At 41.4% G+C, this 26095-nt stretch overlaps 1 protein-coding gene across 6 annotated transcripts in view; it reads left to right on the forward strand.

The window, feature by feature from the left end:
* The window catches only part of palld (palladin, cytoskeletal associated protein), a 55711-nt gene continuing 29616 nt past the window's right edge, over nucleotides 1–26095 (forward strand). For 4 of the 6 annotated variants that reach the window (XM_075484719.1, XM_075484716.1, XM_075484715.1 and 1 more), the window contains exons 1-4: nucleotides 2–227; nucleotides 4163–5152; nucleotides 24054–24229; nucleotides 25663–25729. In XM_075484719.1, coding sequence (XP_075340834.1) covers nucleotides 4164–5152; nucleotides 24054–24229; nucleotides 25663–25729 — 1232 coding nt within the window. In that variant the 5' untranslated portion in view covers nucleotides 2–227; nucleotide 4163. Of the gene's footprint in view, nucleotides 228–4162; nucleotides 5153–24053; nucleotides 24230–25662; nucleotides 25730–26095 lie in introns of all 6 variants that reach the window. The other 2 variants (XM_075484714.1, XM_075484720.1) reach the window with 1 other exon arrangement.

Consider the following 26095-nt stretch of genomic DNA (forward strand, 5'->3'; position numbering starts at 1 on the left):
CCACACAGTGAGCAGTAAGGGACCAGCACAGATGGGACAGCAGGCCACTGCAGAGGCAGTACGCAATTGGAAGCTGAACCTGAGAGATCCTGCTGACTGTCTGACCAATAAGGCTGCTCTTCTGGAGAGAGACACGAAGCTTCTCTTTGTCTCTTTCTTAAGAAAACAAGACAAACCTGGAACCGCTAAACCAGGACAAAGCATTTGGACAAACAGCCCACTTGAAGGTATGTTTGGCTGTGCTTTCAACAATTTGTACTTTATAGTTTGGCTTCTTAATTATTTATCAAGAATACGACCGCAATCATTAAACAAAACAGTATGGTAACAATACAGCTGTTAACAACATAGTCTTCTTATACATATCTGTCAAATCCAAATATGTCACACATGCTATCTTCTTTGTCACGGTCTCAGGATTTTAGTTGAGCGTCTAATTTGGAAGTTTTTGTATTTGTTGTAACAAATTCTCTGGATATGTAAGATCCTATAAACCAGTTTGTTAAAACTCTGACGATCCTGGTATTTGTGAACATTTTGTAACAATTTGCAAATTTTCCACGGTCACATTTGAATAGCAGTGCACAGTTGTTATTGCTCCCCTTTAACCTGATTTCAGAGACATTGTCAGGGTTTATTTCCTTACTATAACATAGTGACCGTAAGAGCATGCAAATGTATCCAGTTATACCTGAGAGTGTGCTTTAAGGTAGCAACCTTCCTCCTACGCTCACGGTGGGTAGGGCTGTGGCGCTGCTGTGAAACATAGCCCAGGGGATTAAAAATAACAACAGCTGGTCTTCAGGACGCCATGAGGCGCTGAGTGTCACACTACAACGTGCATATACAGTATCTACACCAACAGTTATTGACGTGTTTCACATTATACTCAGAGCTTAATGTTATGTTGTTATTATTTAATCTAAGCCAGATGTTGAAGTTGTATATTTTTTGCATTTGATCTATTTTACATTTCAAATCAATCAGATGAGACATTTGTTGTCAGTGACTGAAATATAAGGGTGCATCAGGGGGCTTGAATGCAGCCTTCTCACATGTGCATCGTTATTTTGGATTATGAGTCAAAAGGATTTTCCTTGGATTATTCCATCTATAAAATGGCATTTTAACATAGTTTCAGTCTTATTTGAGTTATATGAAGATAGTAAATAACAACAAGTTCATTGATGAAAATATGATGGAAATGCAGATTAATCTAATTCTAAAAACGGATGTGAAATGACAGAAGTTGGCTGAATTATCATGTGATGTGCTTAAATTAAAGCAGATTTGATTATAAATTCTTAGTAACTTCCATTTTCCACAAATGACAAGTGTAAGGGGAAATGATGTCACTGTTTTAATTATAAAATGATTCCCAAAGCAATCTGCTTTGACTCAGTCATGTTAACTGAAAATTGTTAACTTTTTTTCCACCATATTTTTTAATTTACAGGAACTTTCATCACTCATATTTCCATCAATTTATTTCTAATTTAATTACAATTAATACATTCCCAAAAAGTTGGCAGGCTGTGTCAAATGAAAAAAAAAATTTAACTTGCATTAACCAATATTTTATTCACAATAGAAGATGAAAAAAACATTGAATGTTAAAAGTGAGACATTTAGAAAATATTGGCTAATCTTAAAATTTGATGTCAGTGACAAGAAGCAGCTGGAGGGACATGTTGAAACCTAGAAGGTTAAATGGCAACAGGTCAGTAACATGGCTGGGTTCAAAAAGTAGAGTTTCTCTGAAGTGTAGAAGGGCAGAGGTTCAACAACCTGCAAAACAAACCTGCATCTATAAATTGTGGAGAAATTTCAGAATAATGTTTGTCCACGTACAATTGCAAAGACTTTGAATATTCCATCATTCACAGTACATAATAAGATCAAAAGATTCTGAGAATGTGGAGATTCTCTGTGCACAAGGTACACTGATCAAAATCAGGCCTCAGTGGGCACTGCATTAAAAACCGATATGATTCTGTAATCACTGCATGGACTCACGATCACTTCCAGAAATCATTGTCTGTGAACACAGTTCGCCTTAACATCCACAAATGCAGGTTAAAGCTCCATCGTGAAAAAGAGGAAGCCCTATGTGAACATGATCCGGAAACTCTACCACCTTCTCTGGGTCAAAGCTAATCTGTAACGGACTGAGCAAAAGTGGAACATTTTCAGTGGTCAGATGAATTGAAATTTGAAATTACATCTGGAAATTATGGACGCTCTGTCCTCCAGGCTAAAGAGGAGAGGAATCATCCAGGTTCTTATCAGCTCAGTTCAACAACCTGCATCTCTGATGGTATGGGGGTCCAGCAGCTGGTCTCCTCAGCTCCCAGATGTTTATGAACCCATCCATCCATTTTCCATACCCGCTTAATCCGTCGGTCGGGTCGCGGGGGAGCTGGAGCCTATCCCAGCGGTCATCGGGCAAGAGGTGGGGTACACTCTGGACAGGCTGCCAGTTCATCACAGGGCCACACAGAGACAAATGAGACAAACAACCACACACTCACATTCACTCCTAAGGACAATTTTAGAGACACCAATTAATCTAACATGCATGTTTTTGGACAGTGGGAGGAAGCTGGAGTACCCAGAGAGAAGCCACGCATACACGGGGAGAACATGCAAACTCCACACAGAAAGGCCCCAGCAGGGAGTTGAACCTGGAACCCTCTTGCTGTGAGGTGACGGTGCTAACCACCACACCACCGTACAGCCCCGTTTATGAACCATTTAAAATAAAAGATGTCCCCTTGCCAACTTTTGTCTGCTTTCAAATATTGATTTTGAATTATGCAGTGTCCCAATATTTTTAGAATTCGGGGTGTACTTTGTTACTTAATTGTTCTGTATAGCCGCTTTCGGACTGTAGGAACCTTTGGCAGTTCTAATAACCTTTTAATCCGCGGGGCCGTTTTCTCCCGTGTTCGGACATACAGGAACTCGGGGCTTTCTCCCTTAGTTCCTATAACTATTTAGCTCCTTCTCCGAGGTCGGGTCTTTTCATGGTTCTTATAGAACGAATCTGACGGAGGTGTGTGGTGGTCGGTAGCTACGCCCCATGTAATTCTATCACGGCTGAAATGTTTCCTCATAAGACACAGACACAACCAGCGGGTGTTTAATAAGTTAACTTACACTGGTCTCCTTTGTCTGCAGCGCTCTGCTCTCCTTTCTTCCTTCATGAAATAAAAAAGTATCGTCTCCTGACTCTCTCTGTGAGCTCTTCCAGCCTCGATATTAGACGCCTGATGTGATTGTCCATGATTAATATCACCATCATGCAGACCATAAACACAGTGGCCTCCCCGCTCTCCATATTAGCTTCTTTGGTGGTGTTTTTTCTACTCTCCTTACTTTTACCGTTTTGTTTTGTGTTTGAATGTAGCGCTAAACGGCTAACGGCTAACACGTCACTGAAGCAGACGGCTGCGCGCGGCGCATCAGTCCCTATCAGGTCCCGACTCATGTGCGAATGCAGACTGAAACAGTTCCGCTGGGGAAGGATAGTTATCAGAACGAAATTCGAGGAGGGTAGTTCTGATAACTACTTTCTTAGAACGGTCTGTCCGAAAGCGGCTTATGTTAATAAGTGCTGACAGACTTTTTATCTTTGAGGAAAAACATAAGAATTTCAGGTTTCAGTTTTGGTTCACTTACAAATTAAACAAAATTTTCATTATCAGCCAGACAAAAAAGGTCTTAGGGACAGTTGAAACGATAGCTGTGATTAAAGATTTTTGCCATTTTATAGACACATTTTCAAAATATTCAATCACTGTTCAGTCATGTAAAAACCTAATGTCAGTTTATGAGTATAACAAGTGGGGAACAACAACAAACAGATGAAGTAAAATGTTCCGACAGGAACAAGAAGAGTATGAAATGCCAGTTATGTTCACTATGACCTCAGTAAAGGCCTATGCTAATACCTACCAACTGTGTCCAGACAACACTGGCCCGAGTCATCCAGTCAGCTGTGAGAGCTAATGATATGGGGTTGTGAAGTCTTTATTTGAACTCGACTTCTCTTCTGTCATCTCTCTTTTTAACGAGGAGTATCTCATGCGCTGTAGAAACTGTACTGCCTGCAGTATAAATATGTAATTAGCTTGTTCATGACAGTCGATGTGTATTTCAGGATGCAGGACGGGAGTTGGAATCAGCCACTCCCCATCTCTGTGCTGCAAAAGGACCCGGCAGCAGGCGGGACTTTCGAGGGCGATAGGGGGTTGTTTTCTGAGGCCTCCTCTGATGCGGACCTTTTCCTGCACTCAGTGAGAGAGCTAGATTCTGGAGATGGAGACTTTGCGGATCTTACTGCCTTCCTTAGTGCAGAAGAGATTAATCTAAGCCTGGACCTGGCCCGGGAGGCCTTTGGTGAGGCAAGTGAATCTGAAGATCCAAGCTCTTCTAGTCTTACACAACAGGAGCAGGCTCTCCAATTTGTCCCTTCCCTTCCAGTCCCCCCCCAAACTACTGCAAACCTCAACACAAGCCCAAATCTGCACCATCAGACCAAAGCCCCTTTCCCAGATGACAATGCAGCGGTTCTTTTTTCCTCCAGTCAGAATGTGCCCCTCAGCAAACCTGTCCTCTTGTCCAGTGAGGCTCCATCCCCTGCTGAGAAGGTTGTCCGTCACAAACCCATCCAGCCGGTGTATAAGCAGGATAAACCCAGACTGGTTCATGAAGACTTGGAGCTGAATGATCGAACAGCTTCAGCCACAGAGTTCTGCAGCCGAGCTGCAACTTTCATCGAGGAGCTGTCATCCATCTTCAAAGGTTCTGCTCATTCGGAGCAGCAGATGGAGGAAGATTCCTCTTCTCCTGATAGTGGCTATCGGTCTCCAAGAAGCCAGCGGCCTGTCCCTCAGGGTCTAGCCTCTGCTCCCTCCCTGCCTCCAGGCCAACAAGAGGAGCCACAAAACAGCCAGTCAGAGATGGGCCCTCAATCAGGGGGCCTGGTGGGGGAGGCTTCTGAAAGGCACCAACACTCTGGGGCTCCAACAACATCTGGACCACTGTCCCCACCTCAGTTCCTCCAGAAGCTAAAGAGTCAGGAAGTGGCAGAAGGCAGCCCTATTCGTCTGGAATGCAGAGTCATAGGAAACCCCCTCCCGCTTGTCAGGTAGGTTTTCCTATGATTCATATACATTTATTGAGCAGCTCAGATATGACGACCCCCTGCTGTCAGATATTATAACATAGAATGATGGAACGTTTGATTAGAAGGAGAAATTCAGAAAAATCTATTTTCAAACTGCATAAAGTTGTAACAGAGCTGTTCCCATAACCAAAACAGGGCAGAAAAAAACCCAAGACCGTGATTGATACATCTTTTTATTGAATTGCCCTGATATGCTCACTTACATCAATAACTTGTGTTTAGGAACGATGTGATGTAATATCTTAAAGAGTCTTGGCAGCTGTTTTGGTACGTACAAGCACTGATGCTATTTAAGTGGATTATCTTGGTATTCAGCCCAGCATATGCTGTTTGTTTGTCTGTCCATCAGCAACATGAAGCAACAACTACTGGGCCAATTTTCATTGGACTTGTTGGAGACATGTAGCACAGGCAAAGCAAGAGCCCATGACATGATTATGAGGCCCTGTAAGTGCTCTTTTAGATTATTGTGAAGCTGGTTTTGACAGAAAGTAAATGACACACTAATTATCATATCATAAAAGAAAAAATAATAATTTGATCTCAAGGTGTTGAATAGATCTGATTTAGGAATGCACTGACCCCCAGTATATGAACAGAGGTTGATATCATAATGTCAGTGATGTTGGCCTGAACAAGTGAGAGGATTTAGCCTCACTGGCCTGGCTGTTGCAGATAAGGTGAGTGAGGTGGGAGGCGGCCAAAAGGTTGCAGTTACCCCAGTGTTGACAAGTGGAGCACCTGGTAGTCAGATGGGGGGACTTCCACTCTGTGTAAGCACATTTGTTTACCAGTACCTATGCCAGCTGAAGCAAGAACGCTGTTTATTCACTTTAAGAGGACAGCTCCCCCTGCCTCTTGTTATTTTCACCAGTTTATCTGCAAACTAAAAATACACTCCTCTCTTGTTTCTAGATTTGTCAACCTCTGAGCTCAGTCACCGTGGTGGCTGTTTACCAGAGAGACACACCTGAACAAATGACACCTTTGATCTGTTTGACTGGTCGGTTGCTGGTCTCCCAGCAGTGTGTGTCTGTTGCTCTTTAAAAACTTTAAAACTTTAAAAAGTGCATTACTGTAAGACACAGTCAACCATTTCAGTCACATCTTGGTATCCTTTGAGGCCTTGTGGTTTATGTATTATTCAGATAATATGGTTTTTTAACTTGTCTTGGTTTAGTCTGAGTTTCTAATGGTAAGTTCTATTTCAAGAAGCCTCCAATAGGTTATTCATTTATGTATTCATTCATTAATTTTTTTCCCTAATTTTTGGGTTTTAGTGTAGTCAGAAGCCAAAATCTCAGGATGTGTATCTCCCCAGTAGGGTGTGAGGGGCCTCTTCTGTGGCTGTATAAATAGTCTTCAGGCCTGCAGGAGCCAGGCGTAGGAATGCAGGCAATCCAATGACAAGGCAGTTTTCAGTCTCGGCTCCAAATCTCCCCACACCTTCTTGGGGAATATGAAGGTAGTGCGTAGCATGTTTATCCACTGCAGCATCACCTGCATTATTTAACACAAAGAATGAACAGAGAGCTGAGGGGCGTGAAATGTACACAGAAGTGCTTTGCAATATCCCACCATAAGTGCCCAAGAAAGGTTACAATATTTTAGTTAATGAGATGATATTTGGATGTTAGTGACGACTTCTAAAAGATTTGGATGGCTGCACTTACTTTGCTGATGGATTGTCTGTTGTGCGGTCTCAGGCACATGTCCTGTGCCGCTTTTTTGTAATTCCTGTGTGGAGGACTGTGTGAGGACACTAGATGGCAGCAAATTGTTTATCATTTCCAAATAGAATTGTACCATTTCTGGATACAGAGTGTAAAAGACATCGATTGGATTAAAAAGACAAAGATGCTAAGCTAAAGCTCTGCATGCAATGATTGTTTGGGTAATGATTGCAATGATTGGGGGTACAAGGTAAGCAGCAACACAAGAGGAGCTCTGCACTTGGTGTATATCAAGGACTATTACATGAGTATCCTTGAGAGTTTGTTTGCTGTTCTGTATCTGTATGTATTGTGTGTGTATTTGTATCCTGTCTTAGAGTTTCAGCTCTTCCATGGAATGCTCATTTCCCATGGGCAGCGCCTTTGATGCGGTTGCCAGAGTGAGCAGGTGATGCACCTCCTCACCTCCTCAGGCTCTAATGAGCTGGTGCCGAGCTGATGCCAGCGTTTTGCACAGCCAGCGAAAGAGGCATTCCTGGTGGCTGGGTACTAGGCAGGGCCTTCTGTGGCCAACCACAGTTTGTCTCAGCCAGAGAGTCTTATGGTGCTGAGCGCCTGGTATTCTTCGACGTGCCCTCGTTCCCCTCTCACACAATATTTAACGCAGTGCTCTGTTTATAGTGATGCATTTCTCATTCTGGGATGCATGCGAGCATGATCCTAGTGGGAACCTGTGCATTTTTTCACTCTGAGGTCATTTTGGCTTGTTTTTACTCCTTCAAGGGGCTGGTTTTGGGGGAATGAGGGAATAGGGGATGTGTTCAGTCATTGCAAGTCCCCCGTGTCGGTCTGTGCACCTAAAGTGAGCATTTCTAAACATAATAATAAACATTTTTTGTGTGAGGTCTCATTGTGCAGTGCACTAAACATGCCTCACTATTTCAGTGCACTGCAAATCAGACAGAGAAATTTCCAATTGTGGGATACCATTCCTTGCATTTTGTCTCAAGCTCTTCCGTCTCTTTGCCCTAACTGCCTCTTGTGCAAATGAGGCCTTTCACTTGACTTGCTCTTGATTGAAGACATGGGCAGTTGTGGCAGAGCGGCATTGGCTCCAAGGTCTGAGTCAAACACACAAAACCACAGGGTAAAGATTTGGATCTGGAAAGATTATACTAAGACATGGGTGCAAGGTGACACCTCCAACAACAAGATGACACGAAATTCCATACAGTGTGAATGGAATTTGTTGTCAAAAGTACAGCATGATCCTTGTTCAAGGTTAAACATGCTTCTCTGTTTGAGCTGACATTGACAACAATGAGCCTGTAGTGTTGCCGGCATTCAGATGTGTTTGCGGGAATAATGGGACAACAATAACCATTGACACTTACTTATTACCAGAACATTGTTTATATTCCGACTCGTACCCCATATTACTTTCATTCAGTCATCATATAATCATTTATTGGTTTACAATGTTTAGATAAAATTTGATTTTCAAAGAATTAGAGTAAAGCCTTAAGCTAACCGCGCTAGCGGAAACAAACTCACAAATTAACTAAGCTTGCAGAAAGTTGGGACATCCTAGTTGAGCACTTGTCCAAGAACTCTTAAGATTGCAAAGTTTGTGGCTGAATGAGTTGGGACCTCCAAGGTGAGCCAAGAGCTTGGTCTACCCACTGCCTAAAACCAAGGCTCGTGCACCAAAGCTTTTGGCCAGCAAGCAGTGACTTTCTAATACTGTTGCAAGCCATGAAAGGCAAATATTTTACCATTCTGATACTTCAACCTGCATCGGAACTTGTATAATTTAGCTTCCACTTCATAAGAATCTCTCTCTGATTCGAACATCTACTGCTGAATTACCCCAGTATTAGATGTGCTAAACAGATACAAAAGGAAGGCCGATGTCAGTTGCTTTTTGGTGAAGATGTGGCTGGGGCCAATAATCATAGTCCTAAATCCCCATTCACTTAACCCTCTGCAGTCTACATGTTTTATTGACTTTTCAGCAGTTGAATCAAACACAGAGATCATCTTTACATCAATTTATATAGATGTTGTATTGTTGTGTATAAAAGAGTGCAGCAAATCTGAGCAAATGTTTTGCTTCCAGAGGTTAGGTTTACGTTTCACTTACTATAGAATATTCACTATTTTAGTGTTTAAACTATTTCAAGAAGAAGAAAAAAACTCTAAATGTCTATGTGGATGTTTTCAGTTAAGTTCATTAAATTTTTTTTGGTACTTTTTCAAAAATTTTGCTTCCGAAAGTTTGGAGCGCAGACAGGGAAACGAATCATTGCAGATTAAGCAGCCAACAGTTCCAGTTGCCCTTTCTCGTACATTTAGTTACACACTTTGTTTAAGGGTCATGGCAGGTGACCCACTGCGATATCATGAAGTATCCACACTGTAATGTTGACTTTCATCTGGTTTCTGGACGGCCATAAATTTAAAGTCTCCCTCGTGGACTCATTTGATTTCTGCAGGAGGAGTGGAAAGGGAAAAGCTCTGGTATTTTTATACCTGCCTTCTTTAGAAATGTTAAAAGCATGATGTCATTTAATATTCAAGCTCCAAATAGTGAGAGAGCCCAGAGTGACTGTGGGGTTACACATGGATCTAAACTTAATACTACAAGGGAACTTAACATTGTTGAAACCCAACATTCCTCAAACATGAAAACATTAAAGAAGCTGGGACTAACAAGTTACACGGTACGGAGATTTTGCAACTTGATGTGAGATAGTCAGTTTGACGTATTACTTAGTTCTCACTATGCTGACAACTGAACTGTGTTCACAACATGTGTTTAAGGTGTGAGTACATTTGAGCTTGATCCCCTGCCAGAGAGCTTAATGATCCAGCCATAAATGGACAAAGCAACTTTCATGTAATCCATATCACTGCCGAGCGGACTATTCACACACATACACCAGCACTGCAGATTATGCAGGTGTTCGTGTCATGAAGTTATCAGCAGTAAAACAGTCAGATGGACGAATGTCAGTGATATTTTTCACTGGTACGTTAAATGGCTATTGTGACGAATGAAGGCAAGGCAAGGCATCTTTATTTATATAGCGCATTTCATACCACAGGCAACTCAATGAAGCTGCCCTGTCTAAGCCTCAGCGGTGGCCCCAGCTCTCCACTGGCCTGGAGACAGAGTGTGAAGTTTCACCCAATGAGGTGAGACATTTTCTGCTCACCTTGCAGCCTTGGTGTCTAGAGAGGTCCTGACCCTGACTACTTATGACATATAGTCCCAAAACTCACATAATCTTCTTATCCAGTTACATATACTTGCTTCCCTCATGGATACCGACAAGGTCGCTCTACATAGCTTTTAGATTGCGGCATCTGTCCTTTGGTGTTTCCTGGTTCAATCAACCAGCAGTTTCTAAAAAAATCGGGGGACAAATGTACTCTGTGGAGGGCCAAAAGTAAGATGGAAAGTTTTGAATTTGCCTCTATTTAATTGGTAGCTGAGGACGGATCTATGTGTCTTCTGAACCAAAGAATAAGTAGGGGGTCAGATAAGAAATTAGACTCAAGGGAAGTCAAATTGATAGGAAGTTATACAAGTGGATCAGTGACAGTTGAAGAGGTGGAATATCAAGTTAATATGCACAGCAGGATGATGGTAATCCAAGACAAGTTCAACAGGAGGATGGGCAGGAGGTGCTCCTTAAATCTTAACTCTGCACTAAAGTCTCTAATCCTCTGCTGTTAGCAACCCTGTTTGACATCATCTGAAAATATGCACACATTTACAATGGCCATTAACTATTAAGTCAATCAAGCCTGCCATGGTCAGTGGCGCATGTCTGCTCTCTTACAGACCATTCAAACTGGTTACAGTGAGTCTGCAATGGCCCTGATGTGTAAAACATGATGACATCAAACAAAACACAAGTGATTACAGACAACGTGTTTTTCATAGAACACGAAAAGAGAAGTTCGGACTACAAACATCAGGCAAGGTTGAATGACAAAATTCCATATTCTGCTAACATACAGTTTTTTTGTGAAAAAAAACCCAAAATACTATAAAAATTGTTGTCGTGTTTGTGAACCATTGAGCCAAAACTGTATTTTGTTGTTGTTTTGTGCACTTTAGTTTGGCGATATGAGCCTCACACCTAATACTTCACATTTTCATGTAAGCAGTGCCACTTACTGTCCATGGGCTGTATAATAAACAAGAATAGACATAGTCAACTCAACACAGGTTTTCCCTGTTGATGAACAGTTGAACAGTTTTCCTTCACCTTCCTACTAAGACCCCCTGGTCTCCTCTCTTACTGTGCACTCTCACGGTTAAACTTTGTAGTTCAGAGTCACCGGGGCCTTTGAGTATGTTCCACAGCTGGATTGTGAACAGTAAGCACTGGGTTGCATTCTTCTGTTCACCTGTTAAATGACTCTGCTGTTGCTCATGCTTGATAAGGCATAGCCATCAGATTGATCTTACAGTAATCTGTCTTTTGATGAGATATTTTAGGCTCTTCTTTTTTTCTGTTGGATTCCTGTCTCCCTGCCAAAGAATTGTGTTTGAAGTTGAGCCCAGCTCGATTATGTATCTCTGACAATATTGAAGTAGGGGAATTTACTTTGTGTCCCGAGTGTAGCTGTCTGTATATAAATGCCGGCAGACAATGCTGGATCTTAAAACTGTAAAAAAAAGCATTGTGCAGTAAGTTGTGTGCTGTGCTAGAATCCAAGTCTGCGTTTGGATACTTGTTTTACGAGCAGATGAGAGGTCAGATGGGACTCGTAAAGACAAGCTCGAGCCTTCCTTCCCATGTACATGTGACAGGATAACAGCTGTCCGAATATTAAACTGTCTTGCGTAGAAATTCTAGATGTGCATATCCGTTTGTCTTTTTTCTATGACTTGAATAAAATATCCCTGCCGTCTAGTGCTGTGGCTCCCGATATCATGGGGAGAGTCAGTTGGAGTACGGGGGTCTGCGGAATTGGGTTTCATACAAAGAGAAAAAGAGGAAGATATTGAATGTCTGGCTCACTTGTATCTGATCAGAGCTCAGAACTGCATCCATAAATTCAGAGGGAAGAGAGCAGGTCACAGAGTTCAAACCCTGTCTACAGCAACGTCAGCCTGTTGCCCCTTTAGACATTTATCTCCTCAAGTAGCATTTTGTTGGCAGGAAACTTACTGTAGTTTCTTGCCTTTTTCACATTTCAGTACAGCACAATCACTGGCTCCTGCTTTGCTCAGCACTGAGTAATGTGCATTCAGTTTGTGAAGTATGTCATCATATCTCCACCCTTAAAAGGCTCAGATTGGCAAAGAATGGGGTTTAAGAACTGAAAATATTCCATGATGCAGATGTTTAGGTTCGCTACAAACACACATACGAAGAGGAGGGTTTATTTATAATATGTGGGCGATCTCCTTTTGAAAGATCAAACTGTACAAGCAAGTGACTCAGGGGATAACCATACATGTAGCCACAGATCTGCTTGGTGAGGTTAAGCTGTTGCATTAACTGAATCTGACTGTTGTTCCCAGAAAATCATGATACATACCTAAAATCAGCGCTGACGCAGGCTGCTGTGTGGTTTGTCTTCAGCTGACATTACTTAGTGTCAGAAAGATCGATGGTTGTGGTTATGGAGGAACTTAAAATGTGTAAATTGATGAAAAGTTGCTGAAACGCAGGATTCAACGGACAAACTCTTCTAGGTATGAGTACATACTTTCTATTCAAGGAAAGTTGTTTCATTTCCTCCTTCCCAGAACCACACTAGTCACTGTCACTTGTGTCCATAGGCTCAACAACAGTGATCCAGTGAGACATCTTGTTCCAGTATTTTGCCACCAGTATTTAGTTGTTCCACCAGTATTTCGCTTCCCTTCAGCAGAGGTTTCATGATGCTGTTTAAATATGTTTCATTTTTGGCTCTTTTGGATACTGCTTTTGTTGGTTTTCTTGCTGGAATTATTTGACAATTGGGAAAATATATTGTCCTCACAATGTGACATCATGAGAGGACATAGCCTCTGTTTTTGTTGTGTGTCGGTTGGTCTCCTTGGAGCAAAAACAGAAGTTGCCATAACAGCATGCCCCGATTTTTAATAATGTCAACTTACACTTACAGGACCTTTTCAAATGGAGAAATGTTATGTATTAGAAGGGTTCTGATTAATAAGCACATTTGGTTGTTTGTAGTGGGACTGAGAAGTCGTGTGTGTGTGTGTGTGTGTGTGTGTGTGTGTGTGTGTGTAGTACATATGGAAAGTCTCCAGATAACTAAAAGTTTTTCTACATTTTACAGGGTTTCAGGCTCATCTCAAAATACATTTAGTTTACTCTTTTCTAATAACTATATACACAATTTTTGTGTTTTCTTTATCAGAGATACTTCATTTGGACTCTTAGTTATAGAATAGAATATCTCTTTATTAATCCTCAAACTGGAATGGAATTGTGTCTTTACAATTGATTTATTTGAATAAAATTTGAATAAAAGATTGAATAAGATTTGAATAAAATAAAATTTGAATAAAATTTGAATAAAATAGAATAGAATAGATGAATAAATAAAAGGAACAAGATCAAGTAGTCATTATAAATTGAATAGTCAACATTGCGAGTCATAGTGCAAGGCTTATTGCGGTGGTCAGGATGATCTTAAGGTCCGTTTTGCAGCAGAGTTGAAGAAGCCTCTGACTGTCACTATTGTTTAATCACTATACACTGTAGAGGGTATGAGGGGTTGTCCATTATGTTCAGCAACTTCTTTTGCTTTCAGAATTATTTGCACAATTAGCTCTGGGTACTCCAGAACAGTCCCCTAGCACAGAGGCAGCCCTGTTTATCAGTTTGCTCAGTTAATTTAAGTCACTGGCTCTGATGCTGCTGACCCAACAGATAGATGCAAAGACAAGTGCACTCTTTAACACAGATTTATAGAAGATAGCAACACCTTGCTGCAAACACTGAGGGGCCTATGCTTCTTCATCTATGCTGTCTATTCTCATAAAAAGCCTTTATGCAGCATTTCCAGTCCAGTCTGCTGTCCAGGTACTCCTCCACCATCTCCATCTCCATCTCTTCTCCCAGGATGGAAATAGTGTTTGGCTCATTCCTACTGAACTTAAAAAACAATAATAATCTCCTTTGTCTTGTTCAAGTTCAGTTGATGGTTTCCACATCATGACTCAAAGCAGTTTACAAGTTGTCTGCATTCAGCTTCTTATCCATTACAGGGGACTTTAAGCAGAAACAATGAAGGGATGGCCACAGTGTCCACAAAACATTCAAGAGAGATGCCATTGTACTAAAAGTCAATGTCACTATGAAAGATTGTAACTCTTATAACAGCTACTTTAGCAGTGCGAAATGACTTTTTCTGCTAAAACATGTCTCTTAGAATGGCCCAACAGCACTTAACAAGATCATTTCAACTCAGGATGTTTTAGAACTCTATGACACGAATGGGTCAAATAGTTTAGATAGTTTAGATATAAAGTATGAGATCATGAAAAAATATGGTCAAATTAGGAAGTATGTTTAGCAAAATATTCAAAAACACTAAGGGATTAATTTGTATGTAAATGTGTTAACAGTGTCAAATATTATAGGAAAAAAATTATAATTAATTGCAATTTTCGGACTTTCCCCTGGGTTCAGCAAACCAGCTGTTTTAATGTAGTAGACTGTTATATGTAGTAGACAGGGCTACAGCGGCAGAACATATCAACACTAAATCTCACATGCGCACTCTGGAGCATTTAGCCTCAAATGCCATTCCTGTCCACTCAATCACTGCTTTTTAAAACACTTATTGCAGAGTAATCTGAGTATTTCTCAAGATGAAAGTACTCTGGAGTTGTACTGGAGGCATACAAGGTGAAAAAAATGGGGAGAGTACCATTCCATGTGGTGCTGCTATAGTGCTGATAACCTGAATGACACTCTCATCTGAGCTTCGGTGCATCTTACAGTGGTCCATACTGTAAGTGGTCAGTGGTCCATAAGATGCCTCTATAACTTGTCTGGAGTCCACCTGTGTCCATCCATCCATCCATCCATTTTCTATACAGCTGAATCCGTCGGTCGGGTCGCGGGGGGGCTGGAGCCTATCCCAGCGGTCAATGGGCGAGAGGCAGGGTACACCCAGGACAGGCCGTCAGTCCATCACAGGGCCCCACCTGTGTGCAGTCATTTGAATTCCTTTTTGGAGAATCTTATAGAAGGATAGCCATCATAGCAGCTCTCACCGCTCATGTCTTTTGTTATACATTCAAACGTGGAACATCGTGTTGGGGTGTTTTGCTGAGACGGGCTTTGAGACTCATCCGGATAAGATGTGTGTAAAAAAAAAGCCTCAATGAAATGCTTTTCCAGAAAAATTTCACAATTCAGCAGAACAAGCATTTGAAGACTGCTGCTAAGACAGCATGGAAGACGTGTCCTCAAGAAAAGTCAGAGGAAGTCTCGGAGTGACCGAGCCAGAATTTGAACCTGAAACCAGCAAAGCATTTCTGGAGAGACCTGGAAATGGAAATGAATGTTCCCCATCCAGTCTGGTTGAATTTAATGTTTCTGCCAACAGAAATAGGAGAAACCTCCAAAAGAATGATGTGCCAAGTGTGTGTGTGTGAATGCTTTATTGCATGCCTGTGCATGTGCACTGGATCTTACCAAATGCAGCATGTTGCTTCAAGATTAATTTGTGGATTTGTTTTCTGAAAATTGCTACCATGCACATTTCTTTTGTGTCTGTGTGTGTGTTGGAGAACACAGAAACAAAGCAATGGGTGATAGAAGGCCACTGACCGTTATTCAATAATTAATTGGAACAGGCAGTCTCTCTAAAAACCCTTGTTCTTATTAGCCCAGGTTTTATGGTCACTTAGGGGAAGTTTGGTGCTTTTCATGTTATTGTTGCAGCAAATGGGAGCAAGTTCCCACAAACCAGAAATATTTGACTAAAAGAACCGCAAGATGAGAGTGTCTGCAAATGGGACTGAACGTTGTTAAATGTGTGTTCTTCTCATCATTTATCTTTATGTCAACAAGTACTGTCTCACGCACAGAAACACAGAGAGCAGACCCTCTAAGTAATGACCACCACAAATAATCCCACCTGCCTCGTCCCAGCGGAAGGTCTGTTTGGGTCTTCACCGACGACGACCAAAATATCATGAGTTGTGCATGCGGTAGAGCCTGAGTGGTGAGGAGCCCCAGTAGAGACTAAAACACACCACACCCTTTCATTCTGCTGTGGACTGGGCATCAGCCATCAACCCTTTGGTTCTCAACAAACCACAAATACTCGATTTATGCCTGCTGACTGATACGAATTTGAAGTTGGGAGCGACTGAGATTATTATGGGCTTGCTTACTGTGTATGTGTGTGTGAACCATGTGTGACGTACCACACGTTTCACAGTAGCCACAGCCATCTGTCTTGGTCTTGCCAGGTGCTGCCAACACAAAGTGGTCTATTTACATCCTAACTTAAGCAAGCTATTTTTGTTCATGCCAAACTGGACTTTTTAAGTGGCCTACTTAGTTCTAGCATGTGGCATTTATTAGGTTTGTGCCAAAATTTTTAATGTTTTCTCTTTTTGGGCAACACCGTTGTCGGCAGTGTAGCACTGTCATCTTTTATTAACATAATATCCCCCTTCCTGCAGTTACAAATCTGAGCCCTAGGAGTTTCCATGGTGACAGGGTCGACTGGCTTAAACCCAAAGCTTGCTGTGGTGCTTTTGATGGTCAGCAGACTGTGGCCAGGACCTCTATAGCAGCAGAAAAAGCTAGAATTGTTGTTTTGTTTTGGAGACAGACAACACAAATACATATCCAGAAAAGCTAATGTCTGTAGCCCCCAAAATGTATCAAGTTTTTGGATGTTTACCTGCTTTCAGCTTTAGGTTTAGAGTTGAAGCGACTTGAGGTTTGACGTCTATGGGTATAGTTTATCCTTGTTGTAAGTAAAAGGAAAATATGCTATCATTTCAACCAACCACTGGAATTATATGAATGAATTCAGTTCAGTGTGGGTGGCTGTGAAACATTTTTGTCTTTTAAATGAGTCTTAAATGTATTTTTTTCTGCATTTCTGTCTCGTGTGGAATTTGGCAGCTCTGTGGGCTGTTCCCTCCCTCTGAGCCCTCTGCTTAGTCTGAGAATTGTGTGAGTGGCTGTCCTGGGGTGATAGTGTCAGTGGCTCAGTGCGTGTCATGCCGTCAGGAGGAAGAACTCTGTTTGCAACTGAACATCAAGCGAATTTTTAGAGACTTTATCAAGCTGGGAAGAAAGAAGAACGGTGGGGCAGGTAAGTTATGGGCGACCATCTTAGTTAGCGATATCATTTGCTTGTACAGCTGAGTGGATGTCTAGTTTATGTGATAAATCTCTTTGATTTGATGCATTATTGTACAATAATAACACTTAAACTCATCCTGATTGCAATGTGACACATTTGACATAATGTGAAACCTAACTGAAAGTTTGGATCTTTAAAGCTGCAGTCTGCAACTCTTTTTCAAGCATAATGCCTGGAACTGTCCGGGGATTCTGAAAGTAGTACATTAAATACCCCAATACAAAAAAAATGAGTTCTCTAGGTCCCCTATATGTCCCGCTAGGTCCCTCCAAAGCCAGCAGGTTTGTTTACAAAATTGCAGACCGGACCGGTAAAAGGTAACCAATCAGGTTTACGAGCTGGGCTCTGCTGCCTGTCAATCACCGATTATGCACGCGCGATACAAGGTAGGCTCGTCCCCACGCTTATTTATCTGGACTATTGAACTTCATTACGGGCTAGTCTACTTACTGTGTCTTCCATGATCGCAAATGACAGGTGAGTTGATGAAGGAGGAGTCGTGTAGGCGCATCTGGCGTGCACGTCTACGTGCACGAGTTCTCATGTGTTTTGAAGGGGCGGGACAGGAAGTTGAATAACTTTTTATTTTTCGGTTAAAAAATAAGCATTTCTTGCATTTTGCGACTACGGAGGTCACCGTTTTCAACTTCAAGCGTTCTGATAGATCATGTAAACTCTTAAAATGCCAAAAAGTAGGACTTTACGTATGACAACAACAAATCTTGCAGACTGCAGCTTTAAAGACGCACTGATAATTTTCATTTTCTGCTGAGAAAAAAATTGATAAACCTGATAAAAACCTGATGAACAGCGTGTCTTTTACATTTGAACAAACATACATATCGGTAGTTCAAAGTCCTCATTATGAAAGTACGAGTCTGTTGATTTTCTGGGATTAAGCTGGAAATTTGGAATAGGTGTAAACAGTGTGTGTGTTGGGAGGGGGTGCATGTGTGTAGGTTTGGTGGGGGTTACCCCCCTGAGTACTGATGTGTATGCATTTGTTGCTCAGCTGCTGCCACTATTTCAGTTGATTCTTTTTTATTCACATGCAAGTGCCCAAACATGCATTCAGTTCAAGCTAAGCAAAACTGAAGTCACACACAAACAACTCTGCATAGCATTCATTATAGTTTTGTACCTCAGTATGAATTTAACATTTTATCAATACCCACCGTGACTCACTCTCAACTATTTGTCTGCTTGGCACACTGAGGTCTGCTCTCATAGTACATCAGTGGACAATCCCCATTCATAGACTTTGCTAAAATTCCTTGGAGTAAAGTATCCTTTGGTTGCTTCAACTGTCATCTGCAGCTGTCTGTTGTCCGGATTATTTCAATGAACTATGACCCGTCATCCTGTGCCACCATTAACCAGGCTCCATCATCACAGAACCTTTGCTCCTATTATGTCTATGTTGGATTCCTGGATGTGTCAGATTAAATTGAGGCATTTGTCTTTATTCATATATTTATGTTCTTCATGTACTTGGCAAAACATTTCATCTAAAGTCAGTGTCAAAACTGCAATGCTGAGATCTACTTAGTTCCAGATGGCTGTATTTAAATGAATGGGCTGCAAAGCAGTGCATGTTAATGTGCTCTACATAAATGCTACAGCTTCATCTTAATCATAAACATTCTCTGATGCAGAAAAATTTTTGAGTGGCATTTCAAACTATTTAGACCTTTGCAAAGAATATGCAAATATGTTTCCCCGTAATTAAGACTACAAAATTACAAACCACAGTCTGCTACAGATTACCACTGCATGTATTTGCTCATAAATTCCCTTTTATAGATTCAGCACAGAACAATAAGCCGGACAAATATTTGACATGTTTTGCAAAGTTGCGTATTTAATCACCATATTTAGAACATTAGCAGGCATTCAGAGAATTTGAAGTGCTTGGTTTAGTGTTCACAAACCTATGAAATCAAGTGGATCTTTATGCTCCCAGTTATTACCAGCTGGTTTCTAACTTTTAACTAATAGTTAAAGAAAAAATGGATTTATTGGTACTTGACTAAAACAGCTGGGTGATACATCTGGAAAAAAATCCTATTGAGAGTGGGTACAGATGTCATGGTGTATGAGTTTTTGTGTCGTTTGGTTCCTTAGTTTACTTTTTGCTCTTTCATTTCCTTGTTTCCTATTTTATATTGTAGAGTTGACCCCTTGTGTATTCAGTTAATTTACATCCTGTGTACGCTCTGTCTTCATTTCTGATTGCCACACCTGATCCTTATTTGTTATCACCACACTATCCACCAGGTTTTCCTTTGTTCTGTGCCAGTTCATTGATGTCTCCTGCCTCTGTTTTAGCCAGCCAGTCAGTCTACCTGACGATTTGGTTAGTAAGTTATTTTACTTTATGTCTTTTGATTACATCCTGTGCCTTTTGTGTATTTAAATAAAATCCTTCATCAATACTCCCTGTCCTTGTCTCCTCCCTCGGGAACTCCTGCATTTGGGTCCTCAACCACCCTCTCCTTCTCATGACCCATGACCTCAAGAGTTGATACCAAAACAATGTGCTGAGAGATTCTACCGTTCTCTGTAGAGATCAGGAAGAGATTTTACTTGTTTTTCACCACAGCGTTTGAGCGTTTTAGAATTAATGTCTACAGCCAAGCTACGCAAGTATTTAGCAGTGCAAGCTAGCTAATTGCTAAGTTGGGTATGTAAAGACATACTAACAAAGAAATTGAGATGTCAATCCATTAAATAGTTGAGATGTTTGGATAAGAGCATAGAGTGGTTGACCTACAGGTAATGCAAAAGGAAAAATCTGTCATCATCAAAGTTGGTAGAAGTCACCCTCTGTGGCTCGTGATTTTCTTTACACCAGGGAAATCTTTCAAAAAGTTGTTGAAGTATTTTACCCTGTCAGTGGTGGGCTAACCATCAGAGAGACTGGTCAGATAACTGCATTCTGGATAGCACTGTAAAATCAATTCAGCCTACAGTATACTACTTTAAGTGTACATTCTAATGTGATCAGAATAAAATCTAGTATGTGTAAGAGCTGTTTCTAAAGGGTAGAAGATCAATTGCTGTTAATCTGGTTCACATATGGTTTATGCTGTTGGGCAAGTAGACAATGCGCTTAGAGAAAACTGTACTGGTTTCACTGCATACCAAGGGGGGCGTAGATTGTGCATCATGAAGTTTTATGGGAATACTAAGAAGAACTGATGTGAAATAAATATTTAGCTTTAGTGAAATTGTGCTTGCTGACTTTTAACTGTGTGTTTCAGAGCTGCATTCATTGTAGCTTTCAGTCAACGTTCATGGGAAAAGGGAAACCCAATATGCTTCCAGTCCTGTGTTTGCATAAATTAGGAGATAATAAAACCAACATCGCTTGCTATAGGGTTTGGGTGGTTTCAGTTGACCTCTATTGTAGTTTGTAATTAAGGATAAAGACAGCCTTGATGCCGCTCTCGTTGTCCAGTTGAACCTTGGTTGAATCTGTGGTCTACAGGCTTGAAACTCAACACTAGGGGCCAACTTGGAAAGAATAAGAAAGACAAACATGCCCCAGGAAGAAATCTACCCATTCTTTATACCTCATATTGATTGTTGAATGTCTTGTGGGTGTGTTGTTTGAAAGCTGGTCACTCCCACATCTTGTCGTGGTCATTATTGTGACTGAAACCTCCTTCCTTTTTCCCTTCCTTCTCCCCTCTGGCCTCCACTCGTTTGGGTTTGTGGTGAAATTGAGCTTTGCTTCATAAAATTTTCCATCAACAGCAGCAAATAACAACAGGGTCAGATGAGGAGAGTGCGGCCCTCAGCACGCACTATCGAGGCCAGGGCAACATGCTTTGGTTTGGCCTGTCCCTGTGGAATGCTCTCTTCTTCTGGACTAACTTAGCGTAGAGAACGAACACCACTATCTGAGGCTTCATCTGGCCTCAATTGTCTTAACTGTGCTGAGTATAATTGCTTTCTAACATGCTATTATTGTTCAGAGAGCTGGTGACAGACTGTTTGATGGTGATGGTGGGATGTTTAATCACCTTCTTGGCTGGGTGCCTTTGGGTGGGGGATGAATGAAGAGGTGAGGCATTACTTATGAAGCCTACTCACCTACAGCTATTCTGTATGCATATTCGGAATAGTTGCGTTTTGTAATAGTATTGTGTTGAGAGGAAATGGGTGGTAAAGCTACACCCTGCCAAGAAATTTCTACCTTCACTTACTGCTATTCTAACACACCCTGCTTCCCTTCAAAATGAATCTATTGATGGTTGAATTCTTCCTGTGCCTTCTGCGCTGCATCTGATTCGATGAGGTCTTGGTTCCCCCACTGGAGAAAACAAGCCATGCTGTTTCAGCCTATTATCACGTTCAGCACATTCCACACAAATAGAGAGGAGATTAAATAAACATTACCGTCTGTCTCTAAATCAGTTTACTCAGTAATTATGCTTAATGGTAGATCATTAAGGTTGATTAATAAGGTTTTTTTTTATTGTTGTGCTTGTTGGGAATGGTTTGGACTTCCTTGTTTATGTTCAGTCAACCCTTAGAGGAGCTGATGAGTCTTCTTCCCTCTTTTCTGTTTAATTTAATTGTGATTCCAAACAAATTTACATTTCCATTCCTTTTCTTCCACTGAGCACATTGCCTTTGTTTTAAATTCTGCATGGTGGACATCTGTGCCATAACCAGAGTGGAAAACTACTGGACACATTTGATAATGGAGAAGATTAGTGCAACAACTAATGCATGCTTGAGTTCCAGTTATATTTTGCACTTTAGCTCACATTTGTTGCTGTGTCTGGATAGATTCAGTGTAGACCCAGGCCAGCACGAGGAAATCATATCCCCTGCAGTTTGCTGGCCTCTGCTCAGTGTAGTTACACACATGCGGAAAAACACCCGCTTAGAGCAGTTCCTCCAACAGCTTTTACATCCTTCATCACAAAAACCCAAAGGCTTTAGTTCAATGATGTCATGTGTTACATCAAGCCTTTCACTGTGTGCGTTCAATTCATCTCGAAAAATGTTGAAATCATTTTCGTATAATGAAGGAGATTTGTATTGAGCAGTCTACTTTAAACTGAGAGCATATGGAGTCTATTGTTAAACCATTTTTGATTAATAATCTGAGTGGCGTAAAAGTCAGTAACAAGCTTTGTCAGACCAAATAAACCTGAGTTTCCCAATCAGCAGACGTGGAGGTCACCGAAAAAAGTTCCTCCTTAAAAAGATTATTTCAAAACAATCCAGACGTACTGTTCGTAGCTAGCTACTTTCAATTTTGAACCACATGATTTGGCTTGTATCAGTTAACAATGTCATGTCAAACATCATCCAGTGTTGTCTCAGTTTCTCTATGTCTGGCTCATGTGTTTGGTGCACAAATAACTGCTGGGCCTTTGTTGCTTCAGGGGATGATGTATCCTTTCTCATTGCGTGAGCAGCTCTTCATCACTGTCATACCTCGATCGATTTCTCATCATCTAACGCACCAGCGTCTAGCTGCACATTACCAGCCAAGCTTCACCTCTCTAAGAGATCAACAATGACAGAGAAAGTTCAGACAGCGTGACAAAGCTCCACCTGTCACCGATACTGATAAATCGCTCAACTGGACCTGTCTCAGTAATGACTGAGCGCATCATTTTCACTGTCTAACCCGACCTGACTCATGCTCATTCGCCTCCTTTTCCTGTTTTTGCCTTTCGTTCGTTCACTTTCCACTCCCACACCCACCCTGTCAGGTGTAAATCCACAAGTATGAAGTGTTGTCTGGATATTTGGGCTGATTGATTGCTTTCTGGAACAGGAGTCAGCCTGCTGTTTGACTGACACAGTCAGAGTGTAAAAAGTCAAGTAATGGCCATGTGGCGGGATGTTGGTAATTTTTATGCAGCTCTCCAAGATAGCAGGAATGTCCTCAGGTCAGGGTTGTGGGCGGGCAGAACAGCTGTTCTTCCGGCTTTTTGGGAATTCCTTCCCCTCCCTGTGTCAATGACGAGGTGGAGAGGTGAACATGACTGATATCCCCTTGAGTGTTGATACTGTCTGTGGTGTGTAAGTGAAGAGAGTATGAATCAAATTAATCTAGTTTAAAATACCTTAAAAATTCATATAATATGAATGAAATTTTGAAGCCTTGTGTGTCTTTAGAGGAAGAGTAATTTGACCTCTGTTGTTTGATCTTGTACTTGATGTGGTGGCATAGTCCTGGGGGTTCTGCTTTAATCATAACCCTGTGAAGAAAGATGATACGGATGAAGCTGGTTAAGTTCTAGACTCTCTCATCCGCCTTGAGTTCCAAATCAGGGAACAAAGTATTTGTTAGCACACCCCGGGGAGGTGGTACAGGGCCCAGGCGCCTGCCCAGACACACAGCTCTCTGATTGGAAAGAGGGAAAAGGGTGTTTCTGCTTCCCGTAACACAGCGTCATGTCAGTGCCTCAGGGTGGCTGATGTTTGGCAGATATGGAAACTCTGACATGCCCAGGGGGTGTATGTGTAAATGAGTGGTTATTCATGTTTAGATGACTGGCAGGCCTCCATTATATCTGGAAGATAAGTATTTAGATTCAAGGATTTGTTAAGATAAGTGACAACTACTGCTTGTCAGATAAGATTTCATTGAAAAGGGGCACGTGCCTACTGTCAGAGGTCTATAATGTAAGTTTTTACCTTTACTGGAATGTTCACTCTCTAAAATCTAATTGCAGTTTAATTTTGTAAGCAATTACAGATATATATCGCTTAGCAACACCAAGCTGCTCTTGTTATTGCCACAACATGTTAGAGTAATCAAAGTTTACCTCTGCTGGCAGGTGGTTCTGTGAAGGCCGGGAGCTGCAAAACTCTCCCGACATACAAATCTGGAGAGACGGTGACCTGCACACGCTGGTGATTACTGAGGCCTTCGAGGACGACACGGGACGTTACACCTGCATTGCTTCCAACAGTCTCGGGGCAGACCATACCTCTGCTGAGGTTTACATCGAAGGTCAGGAATGAAATGCTCCAGTTCTCATTTATGAATTTTCTGGAAAAACCTTTCCTTTTATTGATTACTTTGAACTATTTTTTCCCTGTGGCAGAATGATTGAACAACAAACATCTTTAAGAAAGTAATCTTAAAGGGGAGCTCCGGGGCATTTGAAGCGCAATCCCATTGCTAGAGGTTGTCAAATACTGACAGTAGGACACAGACTGGTGCAAATCGGCGCTCCCTGTGCGGCGATTGCGCTGTTTGCGCAGCCTGTCATGCTAGCCAACTACGTGGTGGCTAAGGGGCAAGTGCTAAACCTTCCACGTAAAACAACAACTTGCACACTGCAGAAACGTCACACCACTTTATAAACCATCCGACAATAAAGTCACAAGCCTTACCATCAAAACTATATGCATGGTTCTCACATTACTGGCATGGGGACGTTACAAAACAACTTTATAAACAGCATGTCACTTACCGGTTGTCGGTATGCTCGCACATGTGAAAGCCCAAAAGAATCAATGGACGATACTCCCAAATACAAAGCAATTATTTTCTCTAGAAAAACTGCGTTCAAGTATTTAAAACATTACAACAATATTACTGGGCATGTATTGTTGTAATGTTTTAAATACTTGAACGCAGTTTTTCTAGAGAAAATAATTGCTTTGTATTTGGGAGTATCGTCCATTGACTTTTTTAGGCTTTCACATGCGCGAGCATACCGACAAGAGGTAAGTGACATGCTGTTTATAAAGTTGTTTTGTAACGTCCCCATGCCAGTAATGTGAGAACCATGCATATGGTTTTGATGGTAAGGCTTGTGACTTTATTGTCGGATGGTTTATAAAGTGGTGTGACGTTTCTGCAGTGTGCAAGTTGTTGTTTTACGTGGAAGGGTTAGCACTTGCCCCTAGCCACCACGTAGTTGGCTAGCATGACAGGCTGCGCAAACAGCGCAATCGCCGCACAGGGAGCGCCGATTTGCACCAGTCTGTGTCCTACTGTCAGTATTTGACAACCTCTAGCAATGGGATTGCGCTTCAAATGCCCCGGAGTTCCCCTTTAACCTTGACCTTAAATCAATGCAGGGTAAAAGTAATTCATACAGCTCAAAAATGAACTAAACTGTCACCCTCAGCTGGGAAGAAATAATTTGCATGGTCAAGGACAACCCAGGAATCATCAAAGCAGTGTCATGAACAGAAAGCTGCTATATAATATAAGGAATTTAGCTCTAAGAGTACCATTCCTAATGTTAATCATGATGGAGGTAGCATCATGAAAAAAACTAGACTCTTCCTATTGGAGGGCCAGACTGATTCCCTAAGAGCAGAACATTAAAAAAAAAAAAAAAAAAAGGAGCCATCTCTTGAAAATGATTTACATAACATCAGTGCATATTATAAAACCACCAATGCATTTTTTCACCCTTCCACTTGCAGGGGCTTCATCTTCAGACTCAGAAGGAGAAGGAGCAGGGTCCAAGTCCAGATCAGGAGCCATGCCTCAGTATGTGTGTTTCTGCATTGCCTCTTGTGACCGAGTGAACCTTGAACCTGTGACCGGCTGAACTAACCCTGCAGCAGCAAATCAAACATGCTGCCTGCTTCTCTTTAAATAGGCCCTTAAAAAGCCCTTAAAGAGCCATAATACTGACCCAATTCAAGTAATGAGAGGTTCAGAGGGTTAATATGAAAAAAATGACCTTGTCAAGGTTGTCCTTTGCATTTACTTTCAAATTTTAAACTATTTTTTTTCTGTTTCTTTCATTCTTCACTGCAGTTTTTAATTTCTTCACATCTAATCTGCTTAATATTTGCTATTCTATTACCAGAATAAACTTTGTTGGCTATATTTTATACACTCCACTCAGTT

This window comes from Odontesthes bonariensis, chromosome 15, assembly GCF_027942865.1.
Source record: "Odontesthes bonariensis isolate fOdoBon6 chromosome 15, fOdoBon6.hap1, whole genome shotgun sequence".
In the NCBI taxonomy this organism is placed as follows: domain Eukaryota; kingdom Metazoa; phylum Chordata; class Actinopteri; order Atheriniformes; family Atherinopsidae; genus Odontesthes; species Odontesthes bonariensis.